Source organism: Desmodus rotundus, chromosome 7 (genome assembly GCF_022682495.2).
Source record: "Desmodus rotundus isolate HL8 chromosome 7, HLdesRot8A.1, whole genome shotgun sequence".
NCBI classification, from domain to species: Eukaryota; Metazoa; Chordata; class Mammalia; order Chiroptera; family Phyllostomidae; genus Desmodus; species Desmodus rotundus.
In genome coordinates, this window is record NC_071393.1 from 60265569 (window position 1) to 60282996 (window position 17428).

Consider the following 17428-nt stretch of genomic DNA (forward strand, 5'->3'; position numbering starts at 1 on the left):
TTGTGAAACTGGGGCAATGTCCTCCAGGAGGTGGTCCGTGATCTAAACCGGCTTCTAACATATGCTGCTATTTCTCACATAACCAGGATTTACTGATCCTTAAATCATAAACCCAAGGGCTGGAAATGGGAGTTACTCTTCTCACTGTTGTCCCTAGTGATCTTGTTTTGTTTTTCAATTACAGTTTACATATATATATATAATTATTTTGTATTAGTTTCAGGTGTACAGTGTAATGGTTGGATAATCATATACTTTACAATGTTCCTCTGCCATAAATCTAGTACCACCTGGCACTGTACATAGCTATTATAATATTATTGACTACTTTCCCTATACTGTACTTTACATCCCCATAACTACTTTGTAACTGCCAATTTGCACTTCTTAATCCCTTCACCTTTTTCATCTAGTCCCCCAAACCCCTCTGTCAACAACCAGTCTGTTCTCCATATCTATGAGTTCGTTTCTATTTTGTTTGTTCATTTATTTTGTTTTTTGAATCCTATAAGTGAAATTATACGGTATTTGTCTTTCTCTGTCTTATTTCACTTAGCATAATACCCACCAGAAATCCAAAACACTAATTCAAAAATATCTGTTCACTGCAGCATTATTTACAATTGCCAAGATTTAGAAGCAACCTAAGTGATCATGTGATCTTGACTAGCAAAATGTTTCTTTCCTATTCCATGACTTTGGGCTATTTTGGTGTAGTGGTCTTAGTTTCAAAGCAAGGAGTGCATCCACCAGGGAACACCATACAGATTCTATTGAACTGAAAGCTGAGGCTGCCGTTTGGCCACTTTGGCCTCTGGAACCTGTGAATCAACAGGAAAAGAAGGTAACTATGCTGGCCACAGTGACTGATCTAGACTATAAATGAAAAACAGGTGCTATAAAACAATGGGGGTAAAAGGGGTTATGTTTGAAATACAGGAGATTCCTTAAGGTATGTCTTTTTATTCCCATGTCCTTTGATTAAAGTCAATGAGAAACTAACATTCAATTCAGTTAGGATTTCTAGTAGCTAAGATCCTTCAGGAATTAAGGTTCAGGTCATTCTACTTGGTGAAGAAATGCAACAGCTGGGGTGCTTGCTGAGGACAAAGGGAATATGAAAAAGGTAGTGGGAGAAGGAAATGAAAGAGCGTAGTGGAAGAGTGGAAGAAATACCAGCTATGGTGATGTGACCATTTGCAGAAATGAAGACTGTAATCATTATGAGTACTTCACTACTTTGATGCGACTGGGATATATGTATCTTTTATATATGTATATATCTTTTTTCCATTACCTATGTCATCATCTTATTACATAACATAAGGCATGTTCATAACAGTTAACATTTTAAGTGTATTTCAGTATTTAATTTACAAGCTATCACAGGATTTGGTATCCTACCCTATGGAAGGTTTAGCATGTGTTCCATTTTACATGGGAGAGTTCATTTTGTAGTGTCATTATGGTCATTATTTTAGAAGTGTATCTTGTTATTATCTTTATTTGGTGATTAAATATGGTTTAAGGAGATGTATATGAATGTCAAGTAAACAAAGTGTGGTTGTGATGACTTTCTGATGTCAGCTCAGCTAGGTCGAATTACATTTCTCAGAATTCCATGTCTAGTATGTTTCTAGGTAGAGTGGTCCTCAAAGCAATGGGCTCTTATGAGAGTTAGAAGACAGAAGGGAGGCAGCAGCCATGGTGTAGCATGTACACAACTTCCACTTATCAGTCACATTACAGTCTAGGTTCCACTGTGTGGGGATTTTGGAGATGTGATTAAAGTTCCAATTTTGAGTTCAAAAGAGAGATTATCCTCAATGGGCCTCACTTAATCAGGTGGTAGTTATCAAAGCAACAAGGTGTCTCTGAATATTGGAGACGCCAAGCACAATTGGACCTGCAGTTGCTTTCCCTTCACCCTGTATTTTTTCCTCCTGACTGTCCATCTGTAGACTTTGGGCTTGCTTGGCCAGAACTCACAATTAGGTAAGCTAATTTCTTGATATCACTATCACCATATATCTATGTGTATAAATATATATGTATGTATAAATATTACAAATGTATTTCTTACTGGTCTGCTTCTCTGATTATAACCTGACTGATACACATTAAAAGTGATTTAAGAGTTGCAATGTATTTATTTGGGTAAATGTTTCAACAAAATGTAAAACACTTTATTAGACCTTTGGGGAAATTTAAACACAGGCTGGATATATGACAAGGAATTTTTATCAATTATTTTCAATATAATAATGGCATTTTGGATAGTTTTTTAAAGACTTTAGTATATTCAGAATAAAAATATTATGATAGAATTGGACTCAAAATTATCCTCAGGGAGAAGTTATAAATGAAACAAGATTAGTGAAGAGTTTATAGTTTAGAAGGTGGGATTCATTATACTGTTTTGATCTCCTTTTGAATACATTTCAAATTTTCCATTATGAGAAAGCAAAATAATATTTTTAAAGCCCACAAATACTTAACCTTGAGAAAAAAAAGTTAAGTAAAGGCAAATTATGCATACACTAATTTTGTACCCCCACTCCAGACATTAGGAAGAGCTGCTATACCCAGCCTTTCCTTGTCTCCCTTTTTCTATCACACACACAGACAAGCCCCCTTTTTACATCATATCCACGTAAACATTTATATGTAAAATGTAGGTAAGTAAGTTTTATAGCCTCTCAAGTATATGAAGTGATACATGAATAAAATGATTTACATGATGTACATCAGACACTTGGACCCATTACAGAAATGCTTATACATTATGAAACCAAAAGATTAAATAGAATTTAGAGATAAGTATGGTAATGCAATTATTTTTAATATACAGGGATCTCAATTTCTTCTTGCACTTATAAACACAAGTAACATTATTATATCTAACTCAATAGAAACATCAAACTACATTAGAAAAAAACCCTTAAACAGAAACATAAAAAGCTTGTCCAGAAGTTAAGCAGTACTATGGCTGATTTAAATAACAGGAAGTAAACAAAAGAAATCTGAATAATCCAAAATGTATCAATTCCCGGATGCTGTTGGTGGGTCTAATGGTTTGTCCTTTGAAGTTGTATTTTGTTATATTTACAATGTCTCATTTATTATTTACTTTTTATTTTTATTATATTTTTCCATTACCATTTAGTCCTCTTATATCCGCCTATCCCAAGCACTCACCACACTATTGTCAACATCCATGAGTCATTTTTCCTTTTTGCTCAATCCCTCCCATCCCCTAGTGTCTCCGCTGCCACTTAGCTGTCATCCTGCTCTCTCTGAGTCTCTCTATTTTGCTTGTTAGGCCAGTTTGTTCATTAGATTCCACACATGAATGAGATCATATGGTATTTGTCTTTCTCTGACTGGCTTATTTTACTTAGCACAGTGTTCTCCAGGTCCATCCATACTGTTGCAAAGGGTAGAAGCTTCTTTTTTACGGCTGAGTAGTATTCCACTGTGTAAATGTTCCATAGTTGTCTTATCCCCTCATGTACTGATGGACACATAGGCTGCTTTCATATCTTGTAGATTGTAAATAATGCTGCAATGAACATAGGGTGCTTATGTTCTTTCAGATTAGTGTTTTGCATTCCTTCAGATATATTCCCACAAGTGGGATTGCTGTGTCAAAAGGCAGATGCATTTTTAAAATTTTTTGAGGTATCTGCTTTCCACAGTAGCTGCACCAGGCTGCATCCCCAGCAACACTACAAAAGTGTTCCCCTTTCTCCACATTCTTGCCACCACTTGTTGTTTGTTGATTTACTGATGGTAGTCATTTTGACAAGTGTGAGATGGTATCTCATTGTGGTTTCATTTTTCATTTCTCTGATGATTAGTGATGTTGAGCATCTTTTCATATGTCTATTGTCCATCTATATGTCCTCTTTGGAGAAGTGTCTATCCAGGTATTTTACCCACTTTTTAACTGGGTTTTTTTTGTTTGTTTGTTTTGGGGTTGGTTTTTTTTTTTTTTTTTTTTTTGCTACCTATGTTTTCCTCTATGGTGTTTATGGTTTCGGGTCTAATATTTAAGACTTAAATCCATTTTTTTTATTCTTGGGTGTGGTATAAGAAGGTGGTCATTTCATTTTTCTGCATGTTATTTGTCCAATTTTCCCAACACCATTTATTGAATAAACTATCTTTAGCCCATTGTATATGCTTGCTTCCTCTGTCAAATGTTAATTGACTATAAAGGTATGGGTTTATTTCTGGGCTCTCTATTCTGTTCCATTGATCTATGTGTCTGTCTTTATGCCAGTACCAAGCTGTTTTGATTACTGTGGACTTATAGTATATTTTGATAATAGGTAACGTGATTCCTCCAACTTTGTTTTTCATCAGAATCACTGTTGCTATGCAGGGCCTTTTGTGGTTCCATATACATTTTTGAAATATTTGTTCTAGTTCTGTGAAATATATCATTAGAATTTTGATAGGAATTGTGTTGAATCTATAGATTGCTTTGGGTAGTATGGACATTTCAATGATGTTAATTCTTCCTATCCATGAACACAGTGTGTACTTCCACTTACTTGTATCTTCTTCAATTTTTCTTCAGTGACATATTTTTCTGAGTACAGGTCTTTTATCTCTTTGTTAGGTTTATTCCTAGGTATTTTATTCTTTTTGAAGCAATTGTGAATGGGATTGTTTTCTTAATTTCCCTTTTGGTTATAATTTTAAACAGATAGGCTTATTTTTCTATTTCCTAAATGTGATTGTCATGATAAAATGAAACTTATTTCTGGATATTAGTTTTGTATTCTGCTACTTTACTGAATTCATTTATTAGTTTTAGTAGTTTCTTGGTGGAATCTTTGGGGTTCTCTATGTACCATATCATGTCATCTGCAAATAAACAGTTTTACTTCTTCATTCATTATTTCAATTCACTTCACCTTGCTATAAACAGTACTTTCCAATGAAGAGTCATCCTAACCAAATTGTCATTTTTATGGTAAAATGTGAAAAGATTCATTTTTAAATTTTAGTCTACTACTTTTTACCTCTGTTCTTGATCTCTGGTCTTAGCTATATCTAAGATAAATATAGGTAGGGAATAAAACATCATGGAGAATAGAGGATGTGGGAATGTACTAATTTATTACATCATAGTATAATACAGGAGTGAACTATGATAAACATTTCTACTATTACACATGGAGAAATTATGATATAAAGAAATATGATAAATACAAATTATTTTAAGTTTTATAATTTGCAGGATAAAATAAAAAGTCAAAGCTCTTGAGTATCAGTAGAGTGACCATGTAATTGTACAAATTGGGACAATTTTGAGAGTATTTATAATTGCTCTGGAACATCAGTATAAGCCAGCACCATATTAGGCAAATGGAGATTCGGGGTCACTGTAGGCATGATCAAAATAATGTGTAGTTGATATTTTATGGATGCAATAGTAAGTGTTTAAACTTAGTTGATATAAGATGAATACTAGTCAATTATTGCTTCTTTAGTCTACTTTTCAATTTTTTTGCTTTATCTTAACATCTTTATCATTTACTATTTTCACTCCAGCAATTTTTCATATCAAAATGGTTTAAAAGATGAAACTGTCACATTTTGAATTATGGTCCCCAAAATATTTTCAACTGTAGATTTTAATGAATTATTGTTTTTAAAATATAAAAAGATAAAGAAGGTAGTAAATATATTCTTCACAATATCAAAATTGTTTTCCTTATTATTTTCCTTTGTGCCTGAAGTACATACATCTTTAAAATGTGTATTATTAACCAATTTAAAAATACCTGTTAAGGCACACAATATGTACTTTAATTTTGACAATTTTCTTTATAACATTCTACGAACTATAGTAAACTTACTTATAAAAAAATTTTGTTTTTAGAGACATACAGAGCATCTACCAACTCCCCCATTTTATAGATGAGGAAAGTGAAACTCAGAGCAGGTAAACGAGTTACTCTAGGTCCCAAAATTAGTAGGTGGAAGAGCCAGAACCAGATAATCAGTTGAAGGTTACTTTTTTAAACTTTTTATATTCAAATAGGGCTAGACTTAAAGAAGAGTTGCAATGATAGAAATTCCCCTACAACCTTCCCACAGCTTCCCCTAATGTTAACTTTTTACATAACCATATACCAACTATCATAAGGTTGTTTTTATTGCACTATGGAAAGTGTTAGTTCAGATTTATTGTCTTTAAGGTAAAGGCCAACAGATGCCTTTCATAATATTTAGAAAAGTGCTAGAATGAATTAATGATCTATTAGAAACCAAGAAAATATACCCAGTGCCAAAGAATTAGGATTCTGCCTATTATTAACATATCTCTTTATTAGGATGATATATTTGCAACTAGAATATGAAGGTTTGGGCATTTTTTGAAATAATGCTAATAACACATTTGTGTTTCTATATAAATTAGCATGAGCCTTCATAGACTGTTTTATAAACATAGCCACCAACAGTGAATTTATATTATTTAATACAGAAACATAAAAGCTATTTGAATTTTTGAGAAAAATTCAGTATATCAATTTTTCTCTGAGAAGTGTGATCTTAGAAAAGTATTTCTAATCAATACATCTATTTATAAAACTTGCTATATGAAACCTGGGATGTGGGATGAGGAGTTATACTTTTTCGATATATATTTGCTCCTATTTTTTGTGCTATATTGAATAAAAAAAGCCAACAGAATATGTACATTGATTTTTCATGTCTTGTATTTTAAAAAAAATAAAAATGTGTTTTTTAAAAATAAAAAAAAACAATTCAGGTGTTTTACTATCAATGTTTGGTTACAATATTTGGATTGCGATAATTATAAAAGCTTAGGTTATTTTTGTTTGTTTTGTGAGTACTTTAAGCTTTCCCAATACTCTGATATTTATTTGATCTTCCAATACCTTGCAGAAACAGATAGGCTTATTTTCCTTTTTCCTAAACTTATAGTGATACTTGTAACAAACTGTTAGTGCCCCACCCATTACTCCCTGCCCTGCTATTGCTGAGTACACTGGCTTGATTTTCCATAATGGTGGGGGATGCTCCACAGCCACCCGGTTGTGTTAGTTCCCCAGCGTTTCCAGCCTGTGCAAAGGGAGAAGAGGTTTCGGCCTCCAGGGAAAGTTCACACATTAAAAGATGCAGCACTGGTTTGGAAGACCAGCTAGCATACACTGAATTAATGCAACCTAGGAATAGACCTCCACCAATGACTTGAAGGAGATGGTGTCTATATACCTCAGTTATTTCACAATTTATTCTGAAGCTACTGTTTTAAAAGGTTTTCCAGGAATTCCAATGAGATTAAGCTGTTTGCTCACAATAATAACTTGCTTGGTAATTCACCCTTCATTGAATGGCTTTCTTGCATTCCATGTCTCTTTCCCAAGTCCCTACAGTGTTTCCTGAAATCGCTTCCAAAATAAACTACTTGCACTTGAGTCCTAAACTCAGGTTCTAATTCTGGTAGAACACAAACTCAGAAAACATGTGCCCAAAGGACAGGCTGAAGAAGTACTCAAGTAGAGGGAATATTTATGTTCTTTAGTAACAGAATTGATTGTAGGAAAGCAGGAGCATGGAGACAAAGAAATGGGTTTAGGAACATTTGTGGACACCAACTATCTGTGCTTTCTCTAGAACACCAATAATCATTACTGAAAATAGATGATCCTATGTCCGTGTTATTCAGACCAAAACTTAGGAAGGAAAAGACCCCCTACTGAAAGCTAGGGATTCTGTTCTTCAGATTAGTATTTTTTACTACAGTTGCTTATGTTTATAAGTCATCAACTAATTAATAGGGAAAAGTACACAAGTTCTCATGTCTTAAGGTGTTAGAAACTATTATCAAATTTTCAGTTGTGCTTGCTTAGCTAAAATAAAGCATTTCTTTTCAGAAAATTAAAAGGTCAAAATGCCTCTATTATATTTTTTGAAAATTTCATTCAGTTTATTTGTAGCATAAGCGGTATAGTGTAATCATCAGTAATAAACTGGGAGCTGCTTTTGTATTTCTTCCGTTTTACTGGTTGGTAAAAAAAAAATGCAGAAAACAAAGGACAGAATGTTCCTTTCTATTTAATCAGAATGGTAGGGTGTAAGTGTGAAATGAACAAGTATAATTTAAAAAAAAAACAACAAAATATACTAGGGAACAGAGGTTTAGTTAGAATGTAATCTCTGATAATTCTCACTGACAAAATCAGCTCATAGGTACTGATCCTTAGTGACCAGGTATTAGGATAGTCTCTGTAATTTCTAGCACATCATTGCCAGGTTACTATTAAGCATACTATTCACATTAAAAGTTATAACTTCTCCTTATGAGCCCCACAGAGTGGTGGGTAATATTTAAATATTAAGTCTGAAAAAGTGAATAAAAAAAGGGTTAAATAAATGCCATAAAAATAAACTACCATGAAACTCAGTAAGCTTTTGTCTGTAAGGCAGTTTAACTTATGCATGGTAATACTTACATTTTCTAAACTATTTTAGAAGTATTTTTAGAAATTTGTTAACAGCATATTTTCCAAATCTATGTCTTTTTCCTATTCAAAACTACATTTTATTGATTATTTTGCCTAAGCTTTAATGTAACACAGCTTTGAACTACCTTTGTCTTTGAATTATCTCTCTCCCCCGTCTTTTACTGTTTGAAAACAATCTGGTACTAAATCCAAGCCCTAATTTTCTTCTTAACAACATCCTTACATATTTTTGTACACTTCACAGAACACTTTGATTCCACAATGTCTGGCATCAGCCTTTTTCTACCTTGACTACCACATACTTATCCCTAGCCCTGTTTTTTTTTTTTTTTCTTTTTTCCCTATCACAGCTCTGTTTGCTTACATCCAATTCTGTGTATAAATCCTATTTATTTCGGTCATGAAAGCTATGCTGTGGTTTCCTATTACATCGCGTTCAAAATTCTGGACTCTGGTTCACAAGCCTTTACCAATATGCACTAACTTACTGCTTTCCCATTCTTTCAGCTCTCAGCATGTCTTATTCCCTGAGTTGAGGCAATCGTGTTTTTTATACAGTTTTTATACACTGGATGAACTTTTATTCTCAAACTGTGCATTATTCTCTTCCTTATTCAGCAGACTATCATCTATCTTTCATTACTTAAAAAGCATCAGAGATCCCAATGCCTTCTGGATGCTCCTTCCAATAAAGAATGCACTCTAGGAGTTGGGTTAGTATTCATTTCCATTCCCTTCTCTAGCAAGAATTAAATTTTATTCTCTTTGGTTATTGCCTCAGATATGCAGGTATCCTTGGTTAGAATACCATAGAATTACAGCGAAGTCCTTTCTTATGCCTGCTTAACAATAAAGCCATCTCTCAGGTTGAAGTGCTGTAGTGGAAAATATAGGGAAGGAGCATCTTTGTTCTAGAAATTTAGTGAATATGTTTATACCTTTTTACATCTTATACTACATTGCCGTGTACATTATCTCATTTGGCTCGTAAGAATTGTGGGAGCTAGGTTTGCAGCCCCTGTTTTCAGTGGGAGGGAACCTTAAGTTCTAGGGTACTGCAGTATTCAAGCGATCAGACTTTGAAATAGGAAGAACTGAGTGTGAATTATTGCTACAATGTTTATATCTGTGTGACTTTGGGTAAACTAATAACGCCTCTAAACCTAAAAACCTCTTTTAAAAGGATGCAGTAATAACTACATGATACACATATATAAAAAGCATCGTATGTAAAGTGAATCACTTGGCACATGGTAAGCCCTTAATAAGTACCAACATGTTAAGGGCTTTGCCCAAGACACATTTTTAGAGCATGTCTGCAAAGAATGAAATCAAGATTTTGGAATCCAAAGCTCATGCTTTGCCACTGTCCCTGCTTCCTAGCACACTGATTTAATTCAACTACTAACCTGCTAGATGACCTTGGGCAATATACTTCCCTGAATCCCGCTACTCATCTGTAAACTGACTCTTTTCAGACTTTCAGGATCTATTCCAGCTAGCTACATTAGATTTTTCTTCTTAAGTGTTCTAGGACTGAGGTTCAAGTTTGTAATATATGCAAGATCTGTAAAATCATAGGCTGTGCACATTGCAATAAATTTTATTCCTATATGTATATTTCGATCAATATTTAATTTTCTGTACACATTCAGCTGTTGCCTCTCTTTAGTCTGCCTACCAGCCATTCGTAAAGGGAAGACCCATACTTAGCTTTATTTATTTATATCCTGGCTTGTTCCCGAAAGCATTTAAGGTGGCGAGTAACACTAAGTTCTCTAACGATGTCGCACAGTGCGAGTAATGAATACTCTTCTGATTAATCATTCCGTAGAAAATCTCCGATGAGTGAGATGTTAACTGATGTCTTTCACCTGATTTAAAAATAAGAACTAATACCTAGGAAGGAGTCCCAGAAGCATATAATAGACGTTCTTCCTCAGCGATGACGCTGTCCCGCCGGTTGTCAACAGTCACTCGAATGCCCTTCTCAAACTATCCAAAATTGTCGCCCCTCCAGTCCCGAAGGGACCCAGATGCCACCCCGCCCCTTCACTCCCACTCCTACCCAAGTTTTCTGATTGGGAAGGGGGCAGAAGAGCCTTTCTCACATTTCCACTTTATTGGCTGGCAAGGCTGTCAGTAATCTCTGCTTCCCGCCTTCCAGCCTAGCGCGTTTCTTGGACCCCTTGGTTTCTGCGACAAGCCGCTTACGTTTGCCTGAGCCGTGTTGCCGGGGACCCGCAACCTTTCACCCCCACCCTTCCCACGGGAGCGCCCTAGCCCCCGCCCCCGCCCCACGCCGCCGGTGCGCGCTGCCGAGCACGCGCTCGGCCCGCGCGCGCAGTCACACTCACACGCCCCCAGCCCCGAGGCTCTCCCTCCCTGCGCCCCCGCTGGCTGAGGTTTCGGCGCTGGGAGGCAGCGGCGGCGCGCTGCTGAAAGGCAAAGACCCGAGCGCGAAGTGTGTGGGAGTCTACGAACTCAACCCCTCACTACCCTCCCCTCGCAGCCATCCCCCTCCCTCCCCGTCAGCGCCCCCCCCCCCCGCCCCCCCACAAGCGGGAGAAATAATGAGTGAGACCCGGCAGCAGCAGCAGCAACAGCATCGAGCAGCCCAGGCAACGGCAGAACCGCTCCAGCGGCGGCGGCGGCAGCACCAGCGGCGGGAGCGAGCGCAGCGCTAGCGCGGCGCGGGAACCGCCGCGCTCCTTCCCGGCTCCTGCCCTCCTCCGCCGCTCGCTCCTCTCCGCATCCACCTCCTTCCCCTCCTCCTGCTCATTCACTCTTTCCCTTACTCTCCCCTCCTCCTCGGCTTCTTCCCGCGCCCCGCCAGCCCTCGCGCTCTCCCACTCCCTCTGCCCGTCCTCCCCGCTCCCCTCCTCCCGCTCATTCACTCGCCCCTCTCTCTTCTCCACTCTCTCCCCCTCTCCTTTCTTCGCCTTCTTTCACCCTCCGTCTCTCACACCCCCTCCATTCCCCTGTCTCCTTTCTGACACTGCACTGCAGCTGCTCCTCAGCCCTGCCCCCTCCCCAGTGAGAACAAACCAGCAACATAGCTTTTTTTCTTAAAGAGATTTCTATTGATCCGATTAAAAAAAAACCTTAAGAAATCCCAAACGCAAAAAAAAAAAAAAAAGAAAAAAGAAAAAAAAAGCCAAAACAAAAGGGAGAACCTTCTCCCCGTAGCAGCGGCTGGAACTGCAAACATGATGGCGGCAGCTCCCATCCAGCAGAACGGGACCCATACTGGGGTTCCCATAGACCTGGACCCGCCGGACTCGCGGAAAAGGCCGCTGGAAGCCCCCCCTGAAGCCGGCAGCACCAAGAGGACCAATACGGGCGGTGGGTATCGCTTCCACCTCCCCGCCGGCCCCATCCCCCGCCGCCCGCCCCTGCCTCCCTCCCTCCTTCCCGCCGCCCTCCCTCCCTCCCGCGGCCCGGACACCTCCAGCCCGAACCGGCGGCTCCCGCGCCCCCTCCCCTGCACCTGCCCCGCACCTCGCCGTCCCGGACACATTTTCATTTCTGTGTTTATCATTCATCAAAATGGCGACCGGTTTTTCGGAATAGACCTATCTTTCCATTTAATCGGTCGAAAGGCTGACCATTTAAATATCCTAGACCTGGCAAGGGGTCCGTTAAGAAGGAGGAGAATGACCCCCGAGTGAGGTGATGGCCGACTGAAGATGCTCCCTGCATTTAACCTTCTGATAAAATAAATAAATAAATGGCACTTGGTAGCGGAGAGCAAAGGATTGGGGCACCTGAGAGTTTTTCTCTCTCTCTGTCCCCTTGCTTTGGGCCACAAGTAGTACGCAAAATCTTGATGAGAGCATGCTCTTACCGCACTTATATTGTCGGTGCAAATATCTCATTGATTTGTCTTCAGCGGTGTGCATAGGAGGGTGGGGGTGTCTGGTACTGTGACTTGTTAGTTAACATCCTGCGCTTCCTGGGAAGATGAGTTATAACGGGACCGGTATTGCTTCTTCATTTGCACTGGAGTCATCCTAACAATGCACCCAATGCATCGAGGCAGAGGTGAATTTATCTACAGCATGTACATTAGAGACGGATGGGGGTCTTGCGAATGACACATCCGCAAAATTTGGAATGTTCATTCACTTAAGGAAGCTAGATTTGCCGGGGTGTTTCCTATTTAAGACATGATCAGTTGGACGGAAATTAAAGTTTATGGAGTTGGCTCTATTTTATAAAACATATCTTTTCACTCTTTCTTGGTTCATCTATCCCCTCTCCGTTTTAAATATTGCAGTTATTTTGGAGAAGGAACATTGTCTGTTCGGTCACTTTTAAGTGTGTTTGATATAAATGACTCTTAAGCTTTTTAGTATTGGCAGAATTCTTCTTAAGTTCTTTTAATTAATGAGCTTAAAGGAGATCATGGTAGACTAAGAAGTGCTAAAGAAATACACCAGGATTAGTTAGATTTGCCAGTCCAAATCACTTTGAGTTATTTCCTGGCAGTTATTGAAGGCTTGGAATACACCCTACAGTTTGGGTGGTTTATTTGGTGGGAGAATGATTGTTTTACATACTTTAAGTAGGATACAGGCAATGTCTAATTGTAGTCCTTACGCGTTTGCTAATGTCAAACAAATATACTTTATCGCCATTTATAGTCCTTTTACTTATTTTGCAGTATGTTAAGAGAAGGTTTGTCATTTTGTAAATCTCTGAAGTTATGTTAAACAGTCGGTTCATTTTGTTTTACCATAGTAACCACAGAGAGAATTGGAAGACTTCCATGTTTGGAATAACAACTGGAATTTAGTCATCAGTTCCTACAGTGCTGCAAAATAATGGAACATGTTTATTTTAATTCCAAGTTTGAAAATGTAAATCCTACAAAATGGGAAACATTTGCACAAATTTATTTTTCAGTGTAATTGGCATGTTTTTGTTCTTTTAAAAAATGTAACCCCATTATTTCCTGCAGCTATGTGCCCAGTGTTTTTAATTGCTGTTTTTCTCTCTTGAGGGTGGAGAGGGGATACAAAGTGTAAATTATCATGTTAACAAAGTATATTTCTTTGCATTTTTCAGAAGACGGCCAATATTTTCTAAAGGTTCTCATACCTAGTTATGCTGCTGGATCTATAATTGGGAAGGGAGGACAGACAATTGTTCAGTTGCAAAAAGAAACAGGAGCCACCATCAAGCTGTCTAAGTCCAAAGATTTTTACCCAGGTAGGTGCAATGGTGAAGAGATTTTTTGATAAACCCCCAAGGAAAGAAAAAGAAGCTCTACGTGTGTTGTGTGCTGTATTGAAAGAAATTCTTAATAGTGTGGACTTAATGTTATTTATATAGTGGTTGTACTAGAATGTTTGTGGACATTCTTAAAGACTATTTCCTTTGTTGATTATGTCTTTTTTCTATAATATACTGTGTCCGTGATTTAAGCCAATTGCGAGATGAATCTTCTGGGTATTGCTAAACACTTTCTAATTGGGGAAAACACCTGAAATTTAAAGGTAGAAGCCTTGACAGCTGGCATCAGGAAATAGGGTTCTTATGAAGTTTTCAGACATCATTGTAATGACAATTAGTCTAGAGTGAATTCAGAAGAGGGGGTAGGAAGCCTTCTTAAAGAATGGACCATTTACTTCTAAATCCATTATGTACCTCTTTCTGCTTCATTGCTTTGTTTGTTGGCCCTGGACTGAAGTAAAGAGGACAAGTGCTGCCTCTTCGGATTTCTTAAATATTGTGTTTTTAATGTAATTGTGACAAAAATGTATTATGTCAGGAGTAAAATAATGCTTCAAAATCTGTGTTACTTAAGAAATGTATTTGATTAAAATACGTTAACAGTTGTTTGGTACTGTAACTCATTAGAATATGGTAAGTTTCCTAGGTGGTATAATTTTTTTGGTACTTTTCAGTGTGCTTTTTAAATTTCAAGTGTTATAAAGTTCTGTGTGCTCATCTTTCTTCGTTTTCTTAAAATAATCATTTTGCTACTCTATATATGGCTTTTAAGTTTAATTGGAAAAAGTCCATAATGGAATAGTGTATCTCCTAGATAAAATGTTAACTGATTTGCTTTAACCGAGATGTAGCTTCTGCAATTTTTAAAAATTTTATCTTTATGGTTATGAAAAATATTTACTCAGTTCTCAGGGGAACCGATACTGCTTATTTTTTTTTCCTGGTAGAAAAGAAAAGCTGATGTGCTTTCAGTGATCTAATTCAGTGAGAGTTCTTTAATACAGCAAAGACATCTGGCATGAATGCAAGCAGAACATTTGGAGGTTTCTTTTTCATAGCCAATCACTTGTTGGTAGAAAATGGACCATTATGCTGGATAAGAAGGTTTTAGAATGCTTGAAACTGTCATTTAGTTATATAAATTGTGTGCAGTTACATGTGGTAAACAAATTTATTAAACTAAAATGTAATTGTTAGATATGCCTTTTGTTTCAAAAGTTTGTTTCCTATGAGTGTAGTTTTGTAGATGGCTTTCCTTGTCTCTGAAACTTTCCTTACGCATTAAGAAAGTTTGCTGACGTATTCATATGTGCACGTTTAAAAGATGTATTATGGTGGAAAAATCAGTGTGGAATTGTGAAACCCATAGTACAAATAAAAACACTCAAAAGAGCTTGACTGAAAAATTAATAATGTGATAGTTCTAGGAAAAGACTGCAGTGGTAAATGAAATTCACTTTCAGTAGGCGAAAATGAAATAGCTTTTTTTGCATTATACATGAGGTAGTATCAGATGTTCAGGGATGTTTTAGAAAATTGGTGTTTATCATGGGTATTCCAAATAGTAAATTAAATGCCTTTTCATTTGAATATAGTTTATTTTCAGTGGTTTGGAAAGGGAACACCAAGAATTAGATCTTTTGTTTTTAGTCCACTTAGTAGTGCATTTTTTCATTTTACATTGAAATTTGTTATCTTATTTATAGTTCTGACTCATGTTATTTGTACAAAACAAGAATGTCCGTTAAAAAAAATGGAAAACTGGAATGCGTTGAATAAAATTTTGTGTGTATGGTGACGTAACCCGATCAAATGTGAGTTGAAATGGCTGAATAAAAGAAGGCTTATACTCTGCCTGTAACAGGTGGAAACCAATCACACACTATGGAATCAATTTTAAGGGTAAACTAAAGCTTATAATTTAAAAGAAGGTTGAATAATTCTGAACAATTTGTATTTTAATACAACTTTAACTAGGTTATTACCTGTTCGGACAGATGCATCTCTCTGCTGATAGATTTTAATTGTAATAGTTTTCCTGTTCACACTTGACCACAAGCCTGTGGCATTTATTTAAGGTCCTGCTATTCAACATAACAGCCTCTCAACACCTTTCAACTTTTTTTACTTATATATACAATTATACTTAAGGCACACTTACTTCACTCATCTCAGATGAAGTAAATTTCAAAACTGTTATTTATATTGCCAGGTTATAAAGAATTTCTTATACGATTATGCAATAATTCAGAAGCCCATTTTTGCATGTTTTGTGTAGGTATTTATGACTCTGTATTCTATTGGAATGAATATGCCTGATGTTTATTTTATGAAGCATTTTTCTGTTTCTCATTTGGCGAGATAGTGTATTTGGGGAAAGTGTACTATAGTTGTGACCTAATGAATTTTCTCAAATTGCCTAAGTTTTGAAACAGAATGTAACTGTTTTCAAAAGGCTTAGATAAAATACTACAGTATTTGTTTGACAAAAACTTTAAGATATATATATATATATATATATATATATATACACACACACACACACACACACACATACATATATGCAGAATACAGACACACTCTGGGGATATTTTAATAAATTTCAACACAAATGATATGTGCATTGTTTTTAGTATAGTCAATATATTCTCATATTTATCATTTTTGTTTTTTTGCTTAGGTTGTATCTTTAAAATGTTAAGCAATCTTGCCTTTATGAGTAATATTTTTTATATTTGTGTTTGAAATGAAGAAACAATTTTTACACATTAATTAAATTTAGAAATTGTAATACTGTATATTGCATTGTATACTTTAGCATGCCATATATTCAATAAAATAATTTGAGGAATTGTATGATGAAGACTGTAAAGTGCATTTTTCAATTACTGTAATCAGTAAAAAAAGACCTACAAATAGGTTTACTACTTGCTGTGCTGTGTATTCATTTACCTATTTTAAGAAATCCAAATCTTACAGAATACTAATTTATTACTAGTGGTTTCTAGATATATCTTTTATTCTTACTTGATTAAAGCAACCTAACTTGATATATTTATATATCATTTTATAATTAAGTTACTTAAATTTGTCGCCTTTAGTAAAAAACAGCTTTCTTACTTTGGGGACTATATTATTGTAATCGTTTTCACAATGGCGATAGTGTTCTTTTAGTTGGCATCGAAGATATGTTTAGTTTTTGTCAATAAATTGAATTTTATCTGTTAAAATGATCTAATGAATGGTTCAGATAGGTAATTGGAAAAATTTATTGATTGAGAATAGTAAAAGATGTATAAAATAAATATTTTTGCCTGCGTTAGGTTTTAGAACACTTCATAGTGTACCTATTCTTTTATTTTATTATATCAATCAAACAGGAATCTTTCTCTATAATCTTGGCCTATGTTTGTGTGGACTTAATGCTGTTTGGATATTTGTGGTTCAAAAATTGGATCACATTTAATATGTGTTGTTTTCCTTCATGTTCCTTAAGTGAAAATTTGAACTTACTGTTTGTAGATTTATTAATTTTATTTTTATTGCTGTCCTATTTAAGTGGTGCTTAAAAAAAAACACAAACCATTTGTATGTCAAATTTTTAAAAATCATGAAAAATCAGAATGTAAGTGAATTTTTATTTTAGTGAAGGAAATATGCCAGACTGCCTTAATTTTGAC

At 36.2% G+C, this 17428-nt stretch overlaps 1 protein-coding gene across 2 annotated transcripts in view; it reads left to right on the forward strand.

Annotated features, from left to right (window-relative positions):
* The first annotated feature begins 10848 nt into the window (after positions 1-10848).
* NOVA1 (NOVA alternative splicing regulator 1) overlaps positions 10849-17428 on the forward strand; it is a 155761-nt gene continuing 149181 nt past the window's right edge. For both annotated transcript variants that reach the window (XM_053928633.2, XM_053928634.2), the window contains exons 1-2: positions 10849-11855; positions 13581-13724. In XM_053928633.2, coding sequence (XP_053784608.1) covers positions 11720-11855; positions 13581-13724 — 280 coding nt within the window. In that variant the 5' untranslated portion in view covers positions 10849-11719. The remainder of the gene's footprint in view (positions 11856-13580; positions 13725-17428) is intronic.